General features: G+C 41.0%; 1 protein-coding gene across 4 annotated transcripts in view; it reads left to right on the top strand.

Moving 5' to 3' along the window:
- The window catches only part of PIK3CG (phosphatidylinositol-4,5-bisphosphate 3-kinase catalytic subunit gamma), a 59,361-nt gene that overhangs the window by 9,911 nt on the left and 30,042 nt on the right, over nt 1-19,408 (top strand). The window contains exons 1-4 of one of the 4 annotated variants that reach the window (XM_032775636.2): nt 7,435-7,582; nt 8,788-10,797; nt 13,126-13,191; nt 13,300-13,525. In XM_032775636.2, the coding sequence (XP_032631527.1) occupies nt 8,800-10,797; nt 13,126-13,191; nt 13,300-13,525 (2,290 nt within the window). In that variant the 5' untranslated portion in view covers nt 7,435-7,582; nt 8,788-8,799. Of the gene's footprint in view, nt 1-7,433; nt 7,583-7,985; nt 8,499-8,787; nt 10,798-13,125; nt 13,192-13,299; nt 13,526-19,408 lie in introns of those variants that run through there. The other 3 variants (XM_032775634.2, XM_075064812.1, XM_075064821.1) reach the window with 3 other exon arrangements.

Below are 19,408 nucleotides of genomic sequence, written 5' to 3' on the forward strand. Positions count from 1 at the left end.
CATCACACAGATTAAAGTTGGCTACACAAGCCTACTATGAAGCATGACACCTACATTCATCTTGGTTTCTTGTTATAATTTTGTACAACTCTGTTAATGAACTTCTTGAATGCAGTGCATTCTTTTTTGGTGGCTTCCTGTGTGTCCTGTACTTCCAGTCCTTCATGATATGCTCATGATCACTCAGAAGGTGACTTCTTTCAGAACACAAAATTCTGTTCAATGAGGAAAAAAAGCACTCAGTTGTGACTGGGAGTAGAAAGAGATGATTTCCTACTTCTTTCATCCCAGGAAACATAGTACAGAGATTGGGTCAAACCACTAGCGATGATAAAGAAGAAGTTGAAGTCAAATCTTCATTCATTCATCATATGATATTCCATTCTGTGTTCATATTCTCTATTCTGTCCTAATCAAATAGCAGCCCCACTGCAGATAGTGCTTCACTTCACTCAACTGTTGGTGTTTTATAGACAGGCATCTGTAAAAACGTAGAGGTTGTTAAAATCCAGAAGTTGCTGTTGTAGAGATGTAAGAATCAAGTCTGTGTACTTTATTTTTTCAGCTGGCTTAACAAACACTTCTTGTCCTCTTCATTTAAAGAATCCATATAAGTGCCCTAATTAGTCAACTTCTGAACTGAAGTCTGTGCATCTTCCAGTACGTTTTCAATGGGTATCTCTCTGATTGATCCTAGTGTAGCTTCCATTGCTGGACAGAGATCTACTACTGTTGTAGCAGATGCCTGGATGGCATTGTTTAATGACCCAAGTGATTTCAACAGTAGACTTACAAGAGAGAATAGCGATTGTCTTCTCTGAACTTAGTAGCAAAAGTAGTCCACCAATCTCACTACTTAAATCCGTCCCATCTCGGTAGATACATTCCAAAGCCAATAATAATGGTTGCAGTAATTTTAAGACAACAGCCAAGGATCGCTCATGAGAAAGCCAGCGGGTTTTCGCAGGTTGGACCAATTTGAACTTCAGTCCTGTGTATCTTCTATATTTTCCAAGACACTCAGTCCTTTTGGACTCTTGCTGAAATAAGAGTATAATGAAGACATTAAATTTATAGCTTTTTAAATGCCTTTTTGAAGATTCTGCAGCTCGTATTAGTGCTAGTTGGAGTAGATGGTCTCCGCAGTATGTATAGGAGAGTTTAGAGTTACACTTTTCTCTGAACAAAGCTTGTACTTCACTATGTCTTCCAGAGAAGTTTGCAGCTCCATCAAATGCATAAGCAGCCATCTCTTTGGGGTTCAGTTTACAAGCTTTTAACTTTCCTAAGATGTGGGCTGTCAGAGATGCAGCAGATGTGTCTTCTATAACCTGAACATCTAGCAATTCATCTATTGGCCTACCACTAACCTTAAGATAATGTATGCAGTGACTTAATACTTGGACACCCATTTGCATCAGTTCATTCATGAGCCATATATGCATATTTTCTGAATGCAGTGAGAGTTCTTCACTTTTTCAGCTGCTGAGTTTTTCACAGTTGCACTTCATGCTTCTAACCTGTCAGTTGAGTTTCTTGCAGAAAGATAGTGAGCATTTGCTGGTCTTGGTCAGAACCAGTGTCCAACTTCAGGATTAACAAATGACAGTGCACTTACCACATACTACAAACTTGAGGCCAATGTTATCTCTTGCTTAAAGAGAAAGTATGTGTGATAGCCATGTTTGTTTGAATAAACTGTGTTGTGTTGCCAACATTTTTAACAGCCTCATTAAGTACTTCTAAAATTGGCTTTGACAATGGCTGGCTTCCTGCATGTCAATGCAGTCCAGAGGATTGGTGTTTTGCAGCCTTTTCACATAGTTTATCAGCACTGGCTTTACTGATTGCTCTGGCAAACCAAGCTCCTCCATTTTTATTATATAAATCCATGATATGCTCATATCTTCAATACTGCATGCAATTCTGGTCACCCAATCTCAAAAAAAATTATATTGGAGTTGGAAAAGGTACAGAGAAGGGCAACTAATATGATTAGGGGTCTGGAACAGCTTCCATATGAGGAGAGATTAAGAAGACTGGGATATTTCAGTTTGGAAAAAAGAGGACTAAGAGGGGATATGATAGAGATCTATACAATCTTGACTGGTGTGAAGAAAGTGAATAAGCTCCATATAACACAAGAACTAGGAGTCACCCAATGAAATTAATAGGCAGCAGATTTAAAACAAACAAAAAGAAGTACTTCTTCACACAACACACGGTCAGCCTGTGAAACTTTTTGCCCGGAGATGATGTGAAGGCCGAAACTACACTAGGGTTCAAAAAAGAACTAGATAAGTTCATGGAGGAAATGTCCATCAATGGCTATTAGACAGGATGGACAGGGATGCAACACCATGCTCTGAGAGCCTCTGCTTGCCAGAAATCAGGAATGGATGATAGGGGATGGATCACTTGATAATTGCCCTGTTCTGTTAATTTCCTTTGAAGCACTTAGCACTGGCCACTATCGGAAGACAGGTTTCAGAGTAGCAGCTGTGTTAGTCTGTATCCGCAGAAAGAACAGGGGTACTTGTGGCACCTTAGAGACTAACAAATTTATTTCAGCATGAACTTTCGTGAGCTACAGCTCACTTCTTCAGATGCATAAAATGGAACACACAGACAGGAGATATTTATAGATATAGAGAACATGAAAAGGTGGAAGTATGCATACCAACAGAAAGAGTCTAATCAATTGAGATGAGCTTTCATCAGCAGGAGAAAAAAAACCTTTTGAAGTGATAATTAAGATGACCCATAGAAGGTGTGAGGAGAACTTAACACAGGGAAATAGATTCAATTAGTGTAATGACCCAACCATTTCCAGTCTCTGTTTAGGTCTGAGTTAATTGTATCTAATTTGCATATTAATTCGAGTTCAGCAGTCTCTCTTTTTGGAGTCTGTTTTTGAAGTTTTTCTGTTGCAAAATTGCCACCTTCAAGTCTGTCACTGAGTGGTTAGAGAGGTTGAAGTGTTCTCCCACTGGTTTTTGAATGTTATGATTCCTGATGTCAGATTTGTGGATTATTTTTCTTATGCGTATCAGAGATGTCACGTTGGCACTGATACATGACAGAAGCAGCATTGCTGGCAACATCGATGGCTGTAATCACGTTGGTAGATGTAGAAGGTGATGGACCCATGATGGCATGGCTGAAGTGATTAGGTCTATGTGTGTCACTTAATAGAATGTGACGAGCTAGGATGGGCTTTGTTGCAAGTGATAGGTTCCTGGGTTAGAGTTTATGTTGTATGGTGTAGTGGTTGTGTGAGTATTGCTTCGAGTGGGAGGCTGTCTATAAGCGCAAGATGGCCTGTCTACAAGATCTGTGAGGGAGGATCATCTTTACGGATAGGTTTGTAGTCGTTGATAGTGCGGAGAGGTTTTAGTTGGGCTGTAAGATGATGGCTAGTGGCGTTCTGTGATATTTCTTGTTGGCCTGTCAATTACGCGGTGGCTTCTGAGGTCCTCTTCTGGCTCTGTTTTTTCACATCGAGGGGTCTTTATTTTAAGAAGCTTGAAGAGATTTGTAGGTTTATCTCTGTCTTGCGGGTGGAGCAAATACGGTGTATCTTAGAAGCCTTGGCTGTAGACAATGACGCTGTGTAGTGTCAATGGATGGAAGCTGAGCCTATAGGTAAGTATAGTTAGTCGTGAGGTTTCCGGCTATAGGGTAGGTGTTTATGTGACTATTGCTTATTGCCGAGTAGTGTCTGGAATGGACCGTTGTGTGGTTGGTCTAGTCTGAGGTTATGGTGGATGGAAATTGTTAAAATCAACGGGTGGATTCTCGAGGTTCTTTTCATGCATCCAAGATGATGAGAATGTCATCAAATAGTAGCGCAAGTAGAAGGGGTACTTGAGTTAATGGACCTTGTTTGACCCAAGCGGCCGTTCTTATTGAGGGCTGTCACATGATAAAAAAAATTGAATTGCGATATAATCATGGTGATAAAAAATAATCTTGAATTAATCAGCCAGTGATTAAATTCACACTGTTAATAATAGACTTTATCCATTTCTTTCTTTAAATTTTGGATGTTTCATTACATTTTCAAATATTTGATTTAACATATCTACGCAGATACAAGTGTACCATGGCTCACTTATAATTTATTTTTGAATTACGATATTTTGCACTAGTAAAATACAACAAAATAGTATTTTCAATCACTAATACCGGTACTGTCGTCAATCTATTTTACCGAAAGTTGAACTACAAATGTAGCTATGTACAAAAATACCTGCATATCAAAAATAAACAATGTTCAAATTTGTGAGAGGCTCTGTCACTCAGTCCTACTTCTTGTATCAGCCAATCTCTCAGACAAACAGTTTGTTACATTGCAGGAGATATGCTGCCACTTCTTGATACGTGTCACCTGAAAAGCTGAGAAAACAGGACTTCTCATGCACTTTGTAGCCGAGTGTGCAAGATATTTACATTACAGAGCAACAAAGAGTCATGTGTCTGCTTCATGCTGCACACCACCATTCCATAGGACAGTGGTTCTGCTCAGTACATCCAAAGCAGATGTGGAACTACGCATGTTCAATTTTAATTATTCTAAATCAGTCTGCCACAGCAGACGGACTGATTTTTTTGATGGTTGTTCTAAGTTTTTCCATGAGTATTGGGTCTATTAAGACTTACTGAAAGCATGCTCCACAAAGTTGTTTCTTCAGATTTATGGAAGGCCTATCAGCTTCTTAAACCTGGGTTGGTGCTGTAAGTAGTATATTATAGAATCTCACACTGATCCCCTTACTTTGTGTTTTGTGAAATCGCAAGTGAAGTGTTCTTAAAATAACAACATGTGCTGATCTTCGATCTGAGAATATGCGATACATAGACTATTATGGCAGAATGCAGGCTAAGATTGCGGGACATCAATTATTCTCAAACGTTCTAGTAACATTTAATAACACATTATTTATTTACATGACGTAGCATCAGTTATGGACATGTCCCTCTGCGAATGCTGTGGGACAAGCATGAAGGGGCAACAAATGTTAGCTCATATGGCACGTAAATACCTTGTCATGCAATCTTTCTGCTTACCACTAGCTTACAATAAGTGTCCATCGATGAACGCCGTATTTTCACTTTGCAGTACATTATAATAAGAAAGAGGCCAGCATATAATCTCGTTTGTGCATAAATGTAAACAACTTGTTTTCCTAGTGATTGCTGAACAAGAAAGTGGGACTGGTGACTTCAGCCCTCTAATTAGTTTTGACATTGTTTTGTTTTAGTTTGAGTTATGTTTGCACTTTCCATTAAGGAGAGTGCATTACAGTACTTATATGAGGTGAATTGAAAAATACTATTTCTTTGTCATTTTTACAGTGCAAATATTTGTAATAAAAATAATATACGCTCTGATTTCAATTACAACACAGAATACAATATATATGAAAATGTAGAAAAACATCCAAAATATTTAATAAATTTTAATTCGTATTCTATTGTGTAACAGCATGATTAAAACTGAGATTAATCACAATTAATTTTTGAGTTAATCACGTGAGTTAACTGTGATTAATCAACAGCCCTAGTTCTTATGTAAAAATTAATTATAATAAAAATCTTTAGTACAGAAACTCCCCAAGATAACGATCCCTCGAGATAGCAAGAATATGAGATAATGACCTTGGCAAACAATGTATTTCAAAAATCTTGGCCTACTAGGAAATGTATATTTATATATATTTCTCAGTCACAAATCTAGCATTTTGGAGCAAAATCACTAAAACGTAGTCCAACAAAGAAATGTTCTTTTAAAGTGCCCATCCCTTCTCTTTGTACCCACACCCCACTCCTAGTTGTTGTCTTTGGTCAGTGAAGACCAAGAGTTCAGAGGTGCTTTCGCATGAGTTCACCTCCCACCTTGGGGGTAGAAGGGTGGTGTAGGGGAGAAGCACCTTGCTCATTTCTCCACCTGCTCGTCACTCCCTCTGGCCACTCACTCTGGTCACAGTTGTTTGTCGTGCCACCATTCACTCTACCTCTCCATCGCCGATGGCCCTGTGACATCACCTTCTGTTGCCACCTGCCACTGTGACCTCTGTGAGTTGGTCTCTTGAGGGTCCACCCAGCACTCAGTGATTTCAGCTCTCAGTGGGAGAACCTCACAACAAGTGCAGGCTGGGCTGTCTTTTCCACAGAAATGCTGTCTTGCAGCGGGTCTAAGCACTTAAACCTGATTATCAGTGATTTCAGCTCTAGTGGTCACTTAACAAAACAAAAGACTCTCTATGAAGCCTAATAAGCTCTATCTTTAAATAGGGGAGAAGGGCCGGTCAAATAGTGCCTGCGAATCTTAGGCACAGCCTACACCATCAAGCAAAACCCCTGTCTCTCTCTCCCCTTCACTCCACTGGGATCTGTAAGGAAAGAGGTGTTTTTGACTTTTATAACTGACTTGGCAAGTCCAGAGGTGCCGGGGCTCAGCCCTGGCAAAAATTAAGCACTGCGGGTGACTCCTCTCAATCAGGGCAAGCTAAATACAGTTCTGCTGCCCTTTATTCATACAATAAGGTTAACAACATTTCATGATCCCCACATTGAATACTAAAGTGATTTGTAACCCAACACCAGCCAAAACTGATCACTTGGACAACACAGCTCTGTGGGCTGGCTACCTAGGTAGAGTAGTTGAGTTCATGTAAATACAACCTGGTCCTGAAGCCTTCCCCCTGCCCTGGCTGTCAGGGTAGATCTCATTCAGACCTTGCTTACAAATCATAATTTGAAATTATAAGGTTGGCCAATATTGCCAAAATAAATGTGCCAACATTGTCAAGAAAACAACAGCTATGGGAAGAAGCTAGTCTTCATTCATACTTTTCAAACCTATTATACTTTTTCAGATACAAGTATTTTATCATATACTGTCTATGCTGTTAATGTTTCAATTTCAATTCAAATTTCCAACCAATGACTAAATTGGCAACACTGTGTAACTAGCTGACCACTGTCAGGATGTTGGGGAAATTCAGGGGGTGGGGGTAGGGAAATCCCTGGTAGTCAATCTAGTCAAAGGTCCTAAGGACTACCATATGAGCAGCATTAGAGCCTTGTGTCTTGTTTAATTTGTCCTTTTTTACTTTCTTTTTTGTACTAAGCATCTATAATTTGGCTCTTTCAAATATAGTTCATCTTTATACAGAACATTTCTTCTAGTCAGCTAGTTTTATGCACATGTCATTGTTTTAATTTTTATTAATGTTTTTATCTAAGTGGGTAATTTTTAGCACATCCCTTCCACCCATGAGTTTTAAAATTAAGTTCAGGTTTTTGTGGTTGCCAGTAATGTAAATATATTTTTTCTGTTCTGACAGGAAAAGCATTCTGACTTTTTTAAAATGAGCAATCATATGTATAATCAACTTGGTTAAAACTTCCTTCCTGGTAAGTGCAGCACTTCCTTTGCATCTGGATATGAAGGCGAGCAAGAAAAGCAGAACAACTTAAACAAACAACTTTCTTGTGAATGATCATTTTAAAAAAAATACTTTAAAATTAAACAAATGAGTCTTATTCAGCGACTCATCCTGTGCTTTGTAATCAGGTAATGTTTCAATTTGATTTGGTAATTATAAATATGGTGCCCACAGTTATTTGCTTTCCGAAACTTTAAGAACGAATTGTAGTCATTGTGTATTCTGTTGTTTCAGGTTAGTTTTGTTGTATGTTCTTACCTTTTGTTCTAATATTAACAAGGACACAATGAGATTGCTGGGGCTTTTTGTAAGCAAATAGAGGGAGGCTTTATGTATAAAAGTTTTTTTTTCCTAAAAAAAAGGTTGAAATAATTAAGCAATCTAACATAATTTCTGAAGGAGAGATTGAAGGGGAACAAATGTAAGTACATCCAGTCAACTTCGCATTCCTCAGCTGAATACCCTGTAAATAACTTCCACTTTGATATGGTAGAACAGAGACTAATTCTGACGATAACATTTTTGCTTTCTTAAAATCAGTAAGGTTGTCTTAAAATTTCTTTCTAATTTTGTCTGTTTTAGATATTTTCACTTGCTGTAAAATGTACTATAGTGTCATTGGCTTGCAAACATTTTCATCATATTAGGCTAAAATTTAGATGTACATTATATAAGGGATTTTTAAAATAAAAATATCCTAACGTTTCATCATGGAAGCGGGAAATAATCAACAGTTTCGCTTTCTGTGGGGTCCACATAGAAACAATATTTGTTTCCTCTGCTACTATTAACATATTTTTCTCCGGCACTTACTATGACATCATTCTGTGATACTGGCTCACTAACAGCAAAATGTCTTTTAATTATTAAAATCCATTTGTGTTAATTTCAGCATCATCCAAAATACAGGAGGGGAAAAAAATCAATGTTTGCCAAATTCAAAAGAGAAAATTAGTCAGAGCAAAAAAAACATTGTCAAGCTTCTAGAGATCACAGTTTCTACTGAAGTCTGGCGGTTTAGGCCTGAGGCCCTCACATGATCAGGTTCACAATTCATAAAATGTGTTTGGGTAGATAGTGTTCTATAAATGCACAATTTTAATTAGTTATTGCTGTACCTAATGTTTGGTTTTAAAATTAATAGATTGATTCAAATAAGCCATCCTGAACAAAAATAGTTTTATATTCAGAAACTTTTGGAATGTATATTGTATATGTAAAGGTTATGATTAAAGCCTATAGTTAAACTTAACAAAAAGAGCTAATATGTCTGTAGAAGTACACAAACAGAAATTAAATGAGAAAGTAATCAAACATTTGTATGTTTTGCTAGATTTCTTCTGGCATGGAGTTGGGGAATTATGAACAGCCTGTTGTAATGAGAGAGGAAGCCAAACGAAGGAGAAGAAGAATGAAGCCACACAGTCCAGCAAGTAATTTATCTTCAATGGAACTGATATCCATTGAGTTCATTTTGCCTACAAGTAATAAGCAAGTGCAGGAAACAATGTTACTCGAAATAGCTGGCAACTGTACTGTTGAGCAAATGAAAGCACAGATTTGGATGCGTGCAATAGAGATGAGCCAAATCACAGACTTTTACCATAAATTCACCCCAGATCAGTTTATTCTTCAATATCAGAAGAAAGGGCAGTGGTATGAAATTTATGATAAACATCAAGTAATACAGACGTTGGACTGCATACTGTATTGGAAAGTGTTACAGAAAAAGGTAGGCAAAATCTCTGTGATTCAGAAGCAAAAACCAGCACAGGCGGTTCAGGAATTTCAGACGCAACTTAATGATTTAATTGGCTATGATGTCACTGATGTTAGTAATGTGCATGATGATGAGCTAGAATTTACTCGTCGCAGGTTAGTCACACCACGAATGATTGAAGTAGCCTGCAGAGATCCAAAATTGTATTCAATGCATCCATGGATTACATCTAAGCCACTCCCAGAATATGTGCTTAAAAAGATTACTAATAACAATATTTTTATAATCATACACAGAGGAACAACTAGCCAGAAAATTAAAGTATCAATTGATGACACACCAGACATGATCCTTCAGAGCTTTTTCACAAAAATGGCAAAGAAGAAATCTTTGATGGATATTCCTGAGGATCACAGTGAACTGGATTTTGTTCTCAGGGTTTGTGGCAGAGATGAGTATATCACAGGAGAGACACCAATCAAAGATTTTCACTGGATAAGACAGTGCCTGAAAAATGGGGAAGAGATCCACCTAGTACTGGATGACCCTCCTGACCCCAAGGAGGATGAGGTTCAGAAAGAAGAATGGCCCTTGGTGGATGACTGCACAGGTGTTACAGGATATCATGAACAGCTGACAATAGATGGAAAAGATCATGAGAGGGTGTTCACTATCTCTTTGTGGGACTGTAATAGAAAATTCAGGGTCAAGATAGTTGGCATTGATATCCCAGTGCTACCAAGAAATACTGAACTTACTGTGTTTGTTGAGGCTAATATTCAACATGGGCAACAACTTCTTTCACAGAGAAGGACCATATCTAAGCCTTTTACTGAGGAGGTTCTATGGAATACTTGGGTTGAATTTGATATTAAAATTAAAGATTTGCCTAAAGGAGCACTACTGAATCTACAGATATATTGTGGCAAAGCACAGGCATTATCCACAAAGGTTAACCTTCAGTCACATGATTCCCCCAACTCTGATTCTAAATGTAAAACTCAGCTACTCTATTACGTAAATATTTTGTTGATTGATCACCGTTCCCTGTTACGTAGCGGGGAGTACGTGCTTCATATGTGGAAGATTTCAGGTAAGGGGGAAGAGCAGGGAAGCATCAATGCTGACAAACTTACATCAGCAACCAATCCTGATAAAGAAAACTCAATGGCTATCTCTATTGTTTTGGATAAATATTGCCACCCAATAGCTTTGCCCAAACATAGGATAACATCTGACCCCCAAGGGGATAGGACAAGAGCTGAAATGCCCAACCAGCTTCGAAAACAACTTGAAGCAATCATAGACACTGACCCACTTAATCCACTTACTCCTGAGGACAAAGAATTATTGTGGCATTTTAGATATGAAAGCATAAAGCACCCCAAGGCATATCCTAAGCTGCTTAGCTCAGTGAAGTGGGGACAGCAAGAAATAGTGGCTAAAACATACCAGTTGCTGGCTAAAAGAGAAGCTTGGGATCATAGCAGTTTGGATGTTGGACTAACAATGCAACTTTTGGACTGTAACTTTTCGGATGAAAACGTAAGAGCAATGGCAGTTCAAAAGCTGGAGAGCTTAGAAGACGACGATGTTCTGCATTACCTTTTGCAACTAGTGCAGGTAAGGTATATTTGCATTCCTGAACATTAGTTTCCTTGAATATTTGCATGATCATTGAAATATTCCAGTGTTATGAATGCCCTACTGTTTGAAGTTTCCAATATTAATCAAAACACTGTTAGTAAAAGGAATTAATAATATCCTTAATTCATTTACCTTTGTTACCATTCACACGTTGTGTCTATATTAACAGTCTTCAAATTTCCCCACAGTCACCCTACTACCAGTGTAGCTCTAATGATGGAAACCCACCCACACTGGGTTTTCTAATCCTGCTCAGATCAGGTCTGGATCACATGATAGTTAAAGCACCAGTTGTATAATGATCAGCAGAACTCCAGGCAGAGAGCCCATGTTTCCCTGAGGTAGGGTGATTGGATATTTGGGGCTTTTTCTTACATAGATGCCTATTACCTTCCACCCCTGTCCTGATTTTTCACACTTGCTATCTGGTCACCCTACCCTGAGGGACTTTTATTGACAGGACACCAGGGAATGTGGGGAGTATGGCTGGAAGCAACACAGCCACATGGTCAGAGTAATGCACAGGATTTAATAAAGTTACATCTTCAACATAACCTGTATTCAGCTTCTCACTAAGTGATTGAAACACCAGTGGCCAGTCCGTACCAGTGCTCCTGCTATTGCTGCCACTGTTGGTAATGAAACAATGAAAAATTGAAAGAAAATTCTGGTTTAGACAAGGCCTGACACAAAAGTTTTGGGTTGTGCTTAGGATCTGCTTGCAGAGTTGTGTGAAGAATCTTTCATGCTGCTGTGCATGCATCTTATCTGGCAATACTATCAATCTTGTACTTCCATGTACTTGTACTGCTCCATACAATTTAAAAAGTATAAAACAGTAAAATAAAAGGCATGGCAAGGAACCATGGTTCTGACTCCATACTTAGGATTTATTCATTCATAGAAAGTTAGAAAGATCAAAATCAGGGTTTTAATGGAAAGTGAGTTACAATCCTATTTGCTTGAAATATCTCATTTATGGTGTCTTGCTAGCTGTTGTTGCTGAAAGCTTGAGATCAGTTACACGACAAAGCATTTCAGAGATCTGAGTTTGAAAAGAGAAGTTTCTTTCACTTTCACAATAGTTTGCTTTGGGGTGGGAACACTGCACCATTGCAACTTGCAGAACTGAGGGTATTATTGATTGCAGATGAAATTTGTAATAGTGCAGTTCTCTAGTGTAAATGCATATCCAGCTATTTTGGTCCTATTCTGCACCTTTCCATGCCTGGCAGCTCTTTCTCTGTAAAGGTTATAAACTCCAGAGCAGCAGACACAACTAAATATAAAGGAACCTGTGAGCAAATTCTACAGTAAGATTGGGCACCTCTGTGGCAAGGGAGCCTGTGGACCTGGTAAGCCGCACAGGTTCAGAGGTAGTTGCTGACTGCTAAGAAAGTGGAACTGGCTTTTCCAAATTTGCAGGAGCAGTGCTTCTGACAAAGCCTGTATATACTCTGCAGCCTTATCTTCACCCATCTGGAGGTTGGGCTCCCCAGATACAACATATGCAATTCAAGGTTTGTAAGTTTTAAGGCCAAAAGTTACCACTGAGATTATCTGGTCTGACCTGCCACGTAACTGCTACTCTGTACTCTCTCCTTTAAGACAGCAGAGCTTACGGACAAGTCGTTGTTTGTTTATTTTTAACACATTTCTGCACCCAAATTAGAGGCTTAGTTAATATGCAGGCTGGCAGATACACAAGTGCATACAATGCAGGCTGCTAAGATTATTCTTTGTGCATTTTCTAAAAGAATTTGTTTCAAGATGATAAACATTACAATGATTTTAAGAAGGAATAAACTACTGAGGTATTTTTAGTTTCTTTTCAAAACAAAGGGAAAAATTCTGGGTTAAAACTTTTATTAAATTACAATATACATGATAATTTAATGTAAAACGATATTAGAATGTTTTGGTTTTTTGCCACCCTCTCATCTGAATCTATGAGTACTGTCACTATAGTGCATCAACATTCATGAGTGTGAAGTTAGATTGGATGGCTACTTCTCCATGTGGCTTTTGTTTGTTAATCATCTGTCACAATAATAATGTCTCAAAAAAAAACAAAAACTAGCATAGAATCATAGAATGCAGTGATCAAATCACATACAAAGAATCATCAGTGCTTTTTCCAACTTTTTTTCTTCTAAAGACCTATGCTTTTCCATAACATTTTTACTTTGACAGAGCTCTGTTCTGTTGATGTCATCTGTAAATTGCACATAAGAAAATGCAACAAGGTATTATAAATATTTTAAATAAAAATGTATTTCTTTGATTTTTATATGCGTCATTTAGGCTGTGAAATTTGAACCCTATCATGACAGCGCACTAGCCAGATTTCTGCTAAAACGAGGTTTGAGAGTAAGTACTTCAAAATTAAGTAACATTAAAGTTACAGGCATTGTTAAAATTGACTGTTTCTCAGGAGAAAGTCATGTATATTAATTTTAGCCTTTTCTCTGCCTTCAGAACAAACGAATTGGTCACTTTTTGTTTTGGTTTTTAAGAAGTGAGATTGCTCAGTCCATGCACTACCAGCAGAGGTTTGCTGTGATCCTAGAAGCCTATCTTAGGGGCTGTGGAAAAGCCATGCTACATGATTTCATGAAACAGGTTCAGATAATTAAGTTGCTGCATAAAGTCACAATGGATATAAAATCAGTTTCTGCTGAAAAGTACGATGTCACCTCTCAAGGTATTTATTCATAGGTATTGCTTCATTTGTTATGTAATGTATGTGTCTTTTTCACTCCATGTGTATTAAAACCAAGGCAGCAAACAGTATTGTTTCTCTGTAGTGTCCATAAGAGTGAATTACTCTTAAAAGCTCTCAGCCACTGAGCTTTACAATTAATTCTTCTAAATAGCCACATAAGTTGTGGGTGTCGAAGAAGCCAATAATATATTCACTTGTGGAAAACTGCATTCATGCGGAGTTAAGGTTGGAGGCACTCAGTGGTGCACTGTGTTCCTGGGTGCCCTCCAGAACTCAAATATTGTTAAACCAGAAAATGCAGAATTCAGGTACTCTTAATATTCTTCTAATCTAAGGCATATGTAATGTGACAAGAAAAAACAAAGGCACATGCTACCATGAAATGAAGAGGTAGGATGACACCACACTATACAATCTTAACTCCTCTCTCCTTTGTGTTTTACTGCAACACAGATGCAGGTGCAAGTTAATGCACCTCTCCTGGTATAAACAGGAAGCAGTGTGTTCTCAGTGAGGGGTCCTGGCCTCTGAAATTAATTTTCCTTCTTGTTTCATCTGAGCCATGGATGTGGTGTGACCTGCAGGTGATGCTGCAGATGTTTATGCAGACTTTTCCTAGAGAAGTGGAAGGTTAATTGTAGGGATTGATTAAGGAGATGACTGGTAGACTTTTGGGAGACGTTGCTTGGGGTTGGGGAAATTACTGGAGGTCTCACTTTCTCTTTTCATGTTGTGACAAAGTTCCTCCTCTACCTTGGCGGGTCCTGCGCTTATTGGCTGATCTGCTCACCTCAGTGATCTTCCCCACAGTCTGGATCAGCTCCTCCTGTGTCTGTTCAGGAGTTGGGAGGTTTGGGGGGAACACGGGCCCGCCCTCTACTCAGGGCCAGCGCTTCCATTTAGGCAACCTAGGCTGTCGCCTAGGGCGGCAGGATTTGGGAGGGCGGCAGACTGCTCTGGTGGATCTCCCGCAGGCATGCCTGCGGACGGTCCGCTGGTCCCGCGGCTCCGCTGGAGCATCCGCAGGCACGCCTGCGGGAGGTCCACCGGAGCCGTGGGACCGGCGAGCCTAGGGCACCAAAAACCCTCGCGCCGCTCCTGCCTCTACTCCGGGTTCCAGTCCAGGGCCCTGTGGATTGCAGCTGTCTATAGTGCCTCTTGTAACAGCTGCATGACAGCTACAACTCCCTGGGCTCCCCATGGCCTCCTCCAAACACCTTCTTTATCCTCACCACAGGACCTTCCTCCTGGTGTCTGATAATGCTTGTACTCCTTAGTCCTCCAGCAGCACACCCTCTCACTCTCAGCTCCTTGTGCCTCTTGCTCCCAGCTCCTCACATGCATTTCCTCTCCTCTGGCTCCTCCTTGCCTGACTGGAGTGAGCTCCTTTTTAAACCCAGGTGCCCTGATTAGCCTGCCTTGATTGGCTGCAGGTGTTCTAATCAGCCTGTCTGTCTTAATTGGTTCAAGCAGGTTCCTGATTACTATAGTGCAGCCCCTGCTCTGGTCACTCAGAGAACAGAAAACTATTCATCCAGTGACCAGTATATTTGCCCTCTAGCAGACTCCTGTACCCCGCTGGTCTGGGTCTGTCACAATGTATTTATTTATTTTTGAGAGAGAGAGAAATGGTCAGTGTGTATGAGCCTGGTTAGGTGCCCTGTTTTAATTACAATTTGTATTAAAGTTGTGTATATGTTTTATTACATGCGTAGCACCTGAGATAGGCACAGTGGACAAATTTGAGTGAAACCATACTTTTTTATCTCAATTAAAAGTGAATGGATTTTTAATTCAGTTCATTGATTTTATAAAAGATGACACCTTTCTTCAGGTTTATGGTATATTTTGCATACCTAATGTGAAGTCATATTTTTCATTAAGCCACTTTCTTAATATATCTCATAAACCAGTTTATGCTCCAAGCTAAAAGTCCTTAAACAGTGTTTTGGATTGTAGTAAGTGCGACGCTTCATTTCAAAAGTCTTGGAGCATTCTTTCCCAGAAAGAAAGAAATGTTTACTTCATTTTTGACTATGCCTCCTTTTTTTTTTGAACAACTTTCCAGATTCTTCATTCCTAGAGGAGAGAACTCCTTTCACTACTATACCTGCACCGTGACATCTTAATAGTTCTTTTTCCGAATTTATCATGCTGTATCAGCCACCAATAGGAGCTTGTAACATGACTGGTTCCAGCAGTTGGAAAACCCATTGTGAATAGTGCAACTCATATCAATCCTAGCAAGTGTTCCTTCAGTCCAGAGATCCTGATGTTGTTAATTAAAGTAAATTCCAAGTTCCCTTCCATTGTGAATATCAGCTTTGAAATCCCAATCCAACCCACCATCCACTAATTCCATGGTGTAAATTGATGTTTCCAAGATAGGTCAGTCAGTTATGTGAGTACACATGAAAAAATGCAGTGTTCACCCTGGATGACCCAGGTATTTTTTCAGGTCTTGCTATGTTTTCACTTTTATCCTGCATTCCTAAATTCAGGAAGAGTTTTGTTGTTTTAAAGACTGTAAAATTGGGGCCATAGTATTTAATAACCTCGACAAACCCTCCTGTGTCATGCTCACTGTTCAACATGGTGTTTATTTGGTTGTCATTCTAACAAACTCCGTTAAAAACGTCTATATTTTAGAAGAAATTTACTTTTAATTATTTTACAAAACACATAGGGAGGCTTCCCCAAACTTCTTTGATCAGAATATCTACTTTTTAGGAGGAAACTTGAAGCTTCCGCAGCTATATATATAAAGAGAGAGAGATTCTGAAATTTCAATCACAGCAATCAGCTTTATGTCGAGCAAGTTGTCTGTCTTATGTGATTTTTTTTTTTTCTTCTCTTTCACTCTCTACAAAAATAGTGTGATATATAACAGGACCTGAAAAGAGTGCTTGGGTGACCAAGTGTAACCGCTCTGCATTTTTCAGGCCTTCTCACATGACTGTTCCACTAATGACTTATATAACTTGTTTTTGAAAATATGGGATATGTTGCCTTTGGAAATGTGTCACTGCCTAGCTATGCTTACTTGTTAAGAAATGTTTCCTTACGTTGTTCCCAAACTTTTTCTTCCTTTAACTTCAGTCTGTTGCGCCTTTTGCCCACCATCTCCATTGACTTCCTTTATTTATATTGTCAGTCTGAATGTGTTGGATCACATCTTCTCCCTTTGGTCTTCACTTTTCTAGTCTTATCGGTCTTTCAATCTTATCCCCTAATTCTTGTGTCTCTGTTTTCACCCTTCTCAGTACTTTTGTTTAGTCCTTTTTTATCTTCCCTCAGTTTAGGTACACAGTATTCCAGGTGCAGTATCACCATGGTTATATAGGGTAATAGTTCTCTCATTTTTATATCAGAATCCCTATGTTTACATCGAAATTTTTTTTCTATAAGGGCAACACACTTCAGTCTTTTACTTGTTTTACTGTCTGCTTTCATCCCTGGCTCTGCATAATTGCTTCCTAAATATCTTCAAAATAGATATCTATGCAATTGTTTCCTCTCTCTAGGTTCCAGTTTTGAGTTCTTAAACTAGATCAGCTGGGAAATCTTATTATTTATAGATACTTTTTTTTAAATCAACTAGTTCCAAACCTTTACTGTGATCGCTTTAAGTAGTTGGTATTCAGTTTCTTAATTATGTAGTTTTAGATCAGATAGCTTATCAAAATTGACATGCTGTAGCCTGAGCACCTTTGTGTAGTAAATCAATAATTACATTGTAGAAAGCTATTAGATTTATTTGAGAAGGCCTATTTTAATAAACCCTAGTTTGTCTTTAAAGAAAGGTGTCTAATTATAATGTTCACATATTGACTCCTTTATCTTGCACTCAGATATTTTAACCAGAACAGGTATCACATTAGTCATCTGGTATTTTCTAGGCCCTTCTTTCCTAAAAGCCTCAAAGATAAGTGTCGTTTGTTTGTTTGTTTTTAATTCCTGGGTGACTCTTAATTCACTGAACTTTATAGCAAAGATTTTGAGATTTTTCTCTGTCAGTATTTTAAAAATTCTAGGTGCATAAATGCTGTGTCTAGCTTCTTCATTTTCCAGTGGTCCTTTGTTTTCCTTCTAATTTTCCTATTTTTTTTTAAGGGTATAATTATTTTTATCAGGGGTCGGCAACCTATAGCACGTGTGCCAAAGGTGGCACGCGAGCCATTTTTTAATGGCACATGACTACCTGCTGGGACTCCGTGTGCCATTAAAAATCCTGCTGACGCGGCAAGCTGCAGGGTCCGCGCTCCTCTGCCAGAGCGTCCAGCTGAGCGCAGCAAGCCGCCGGCCCCTCCTCCGCCTTCCCCTGGAACCCTGCAGCTGCACGCACAGCACTCTGGGGGCCGGGGCTGCGCGCTCCTGCGGGGCAGCATTTGCGTCCATGGGGAGGGAGATGCTCCCCGCTTATCCAGAGCCCTACTGCCACGTGCGCAGTGCTCTGAGGCGCGGAGCAGGACTGCACGCTCCCGCAGGGCAGTGTTTGCATCCATGGGGAGGGAGATGCTCCCCGCTTATCTGGAGCCCTGCTGCCATGCACGCAGTGCTCTGAGGGGTGGAGCAGGGCTGCGCGCGCGTGTGGAGGCAGGGCTCTGGATGAGCGGGGAGTCTCATGGTAAGGGGGCTGGGACCGGGAGTTGGGTAAGGGGTGGGGGCAGTCAAGGGACAGGCAGCAGGGTGGGTTGGATGGGTGGGTGGGATCCTAGGGGGGTGGTTAGGGGCAAGAGTCTCTGGAGGGGGCAGTCAGGGAGCAGGGGGAGTTGGATGGGGCATGGGAGTCCCGGGATCTGTTAGGGAGTAGGGGGTGGATAGGGGTCAGGGCAGTCAGCGGACAGGGAGCAAGGAGGGTCAGGGGGGCAGTTGGAGGGGGGTCTCTGGAGGGTGTGGTCAGGAGACAAGGAGCTGGGGAGGTTGGATGAGTCGGGAGTTCTGGGGGGTGGCTATCAGGAGGCAGGGGTGTGGAGAGGGGTTGGGGCAGGCAGGGAGCAGGGGGGTTGGATGGGTCCAGAGTTCTGCGGGGGTCCTGTCAAGGGGCGGGGAGTGGTTGGATGGGACATGAGAGTCCAGGGGGTTCTGTCTGGGTGCAGGGGTGTGGGTATGGTTGGGGCAGTCAGGGGACAGGTAGGGGGTAGGGTCCTAGGGGGGGGAATCAGGTGACAAGGAGCAGGGAGGCTGAGATAGGGGGTGGGGTCCCAGGAGGGAGTAGTCGGGACAAGGAACGGGGGGTGGGGGTTGGAGGCTCTGGGAGGACAGTCACCCAGCCTTCTGCCCTGAGCCCTGCACCCCGCTACACACCCAAGGCCCCTGCCCTGAGCCCTGTACCACCCAGCTCTCTGTTGACTCATTCACCCCCACCCATGACCCCGGGCCTAACTCTGGCACCCCCACACATACCCTGCCCCCTCACATCCCATGCAACCCGCACATCTCCACCCCCACCCTGAGCACCAAACGGGAGCTCCTGCACCCCTACTCACATTCCCCCTGCACCCCTCACACCAAATGGGAGCTGCCTAGGTGAGTGCCCCCACACCCAAACCTCCTGTCCCAACCCTGAGCTCCCTCCCTCATTTTAGCTCCTGGCCAGACCCTTCACCCCCAGCCCTGTGCTCAGTGCACATCTACCCTCAGCTCAGTGCAGAGAGAGGAAGAAAATGGGCCAGAACCAGGAAGAAGGTAGGTACCCATTGTATGTGGGCAGGGCCGGAACCCCAGACTGGCAGCAGGCTGAGTGGGTCCGGCAGCCGGGATCCCAGCTGGCAGGAGCCAGCGGATGGAACCCCTGAGCGGCAATGGGCTGAGCCGCTCAGCCCACTGCTGGTCTGGGGTCCCGGCTGCTGGCCCCGCACA

The sequence above is a fragment of the Chelonoidis abingdonii genome, chromosome 1, assembly GCF_003597395.2.
Source record: "Chelonoidis abingdonii isolate Lonesome George chromosome 1, CheloAbing_2.0, whole genome shotgun sequence".
NCBI classification, from domain to species: domain Eukaryota; kingdom Metazoa; phylum Chordata; order Testudines; family Testudinidae; genus Chelonoidis; species Chelonoidis abingdonii.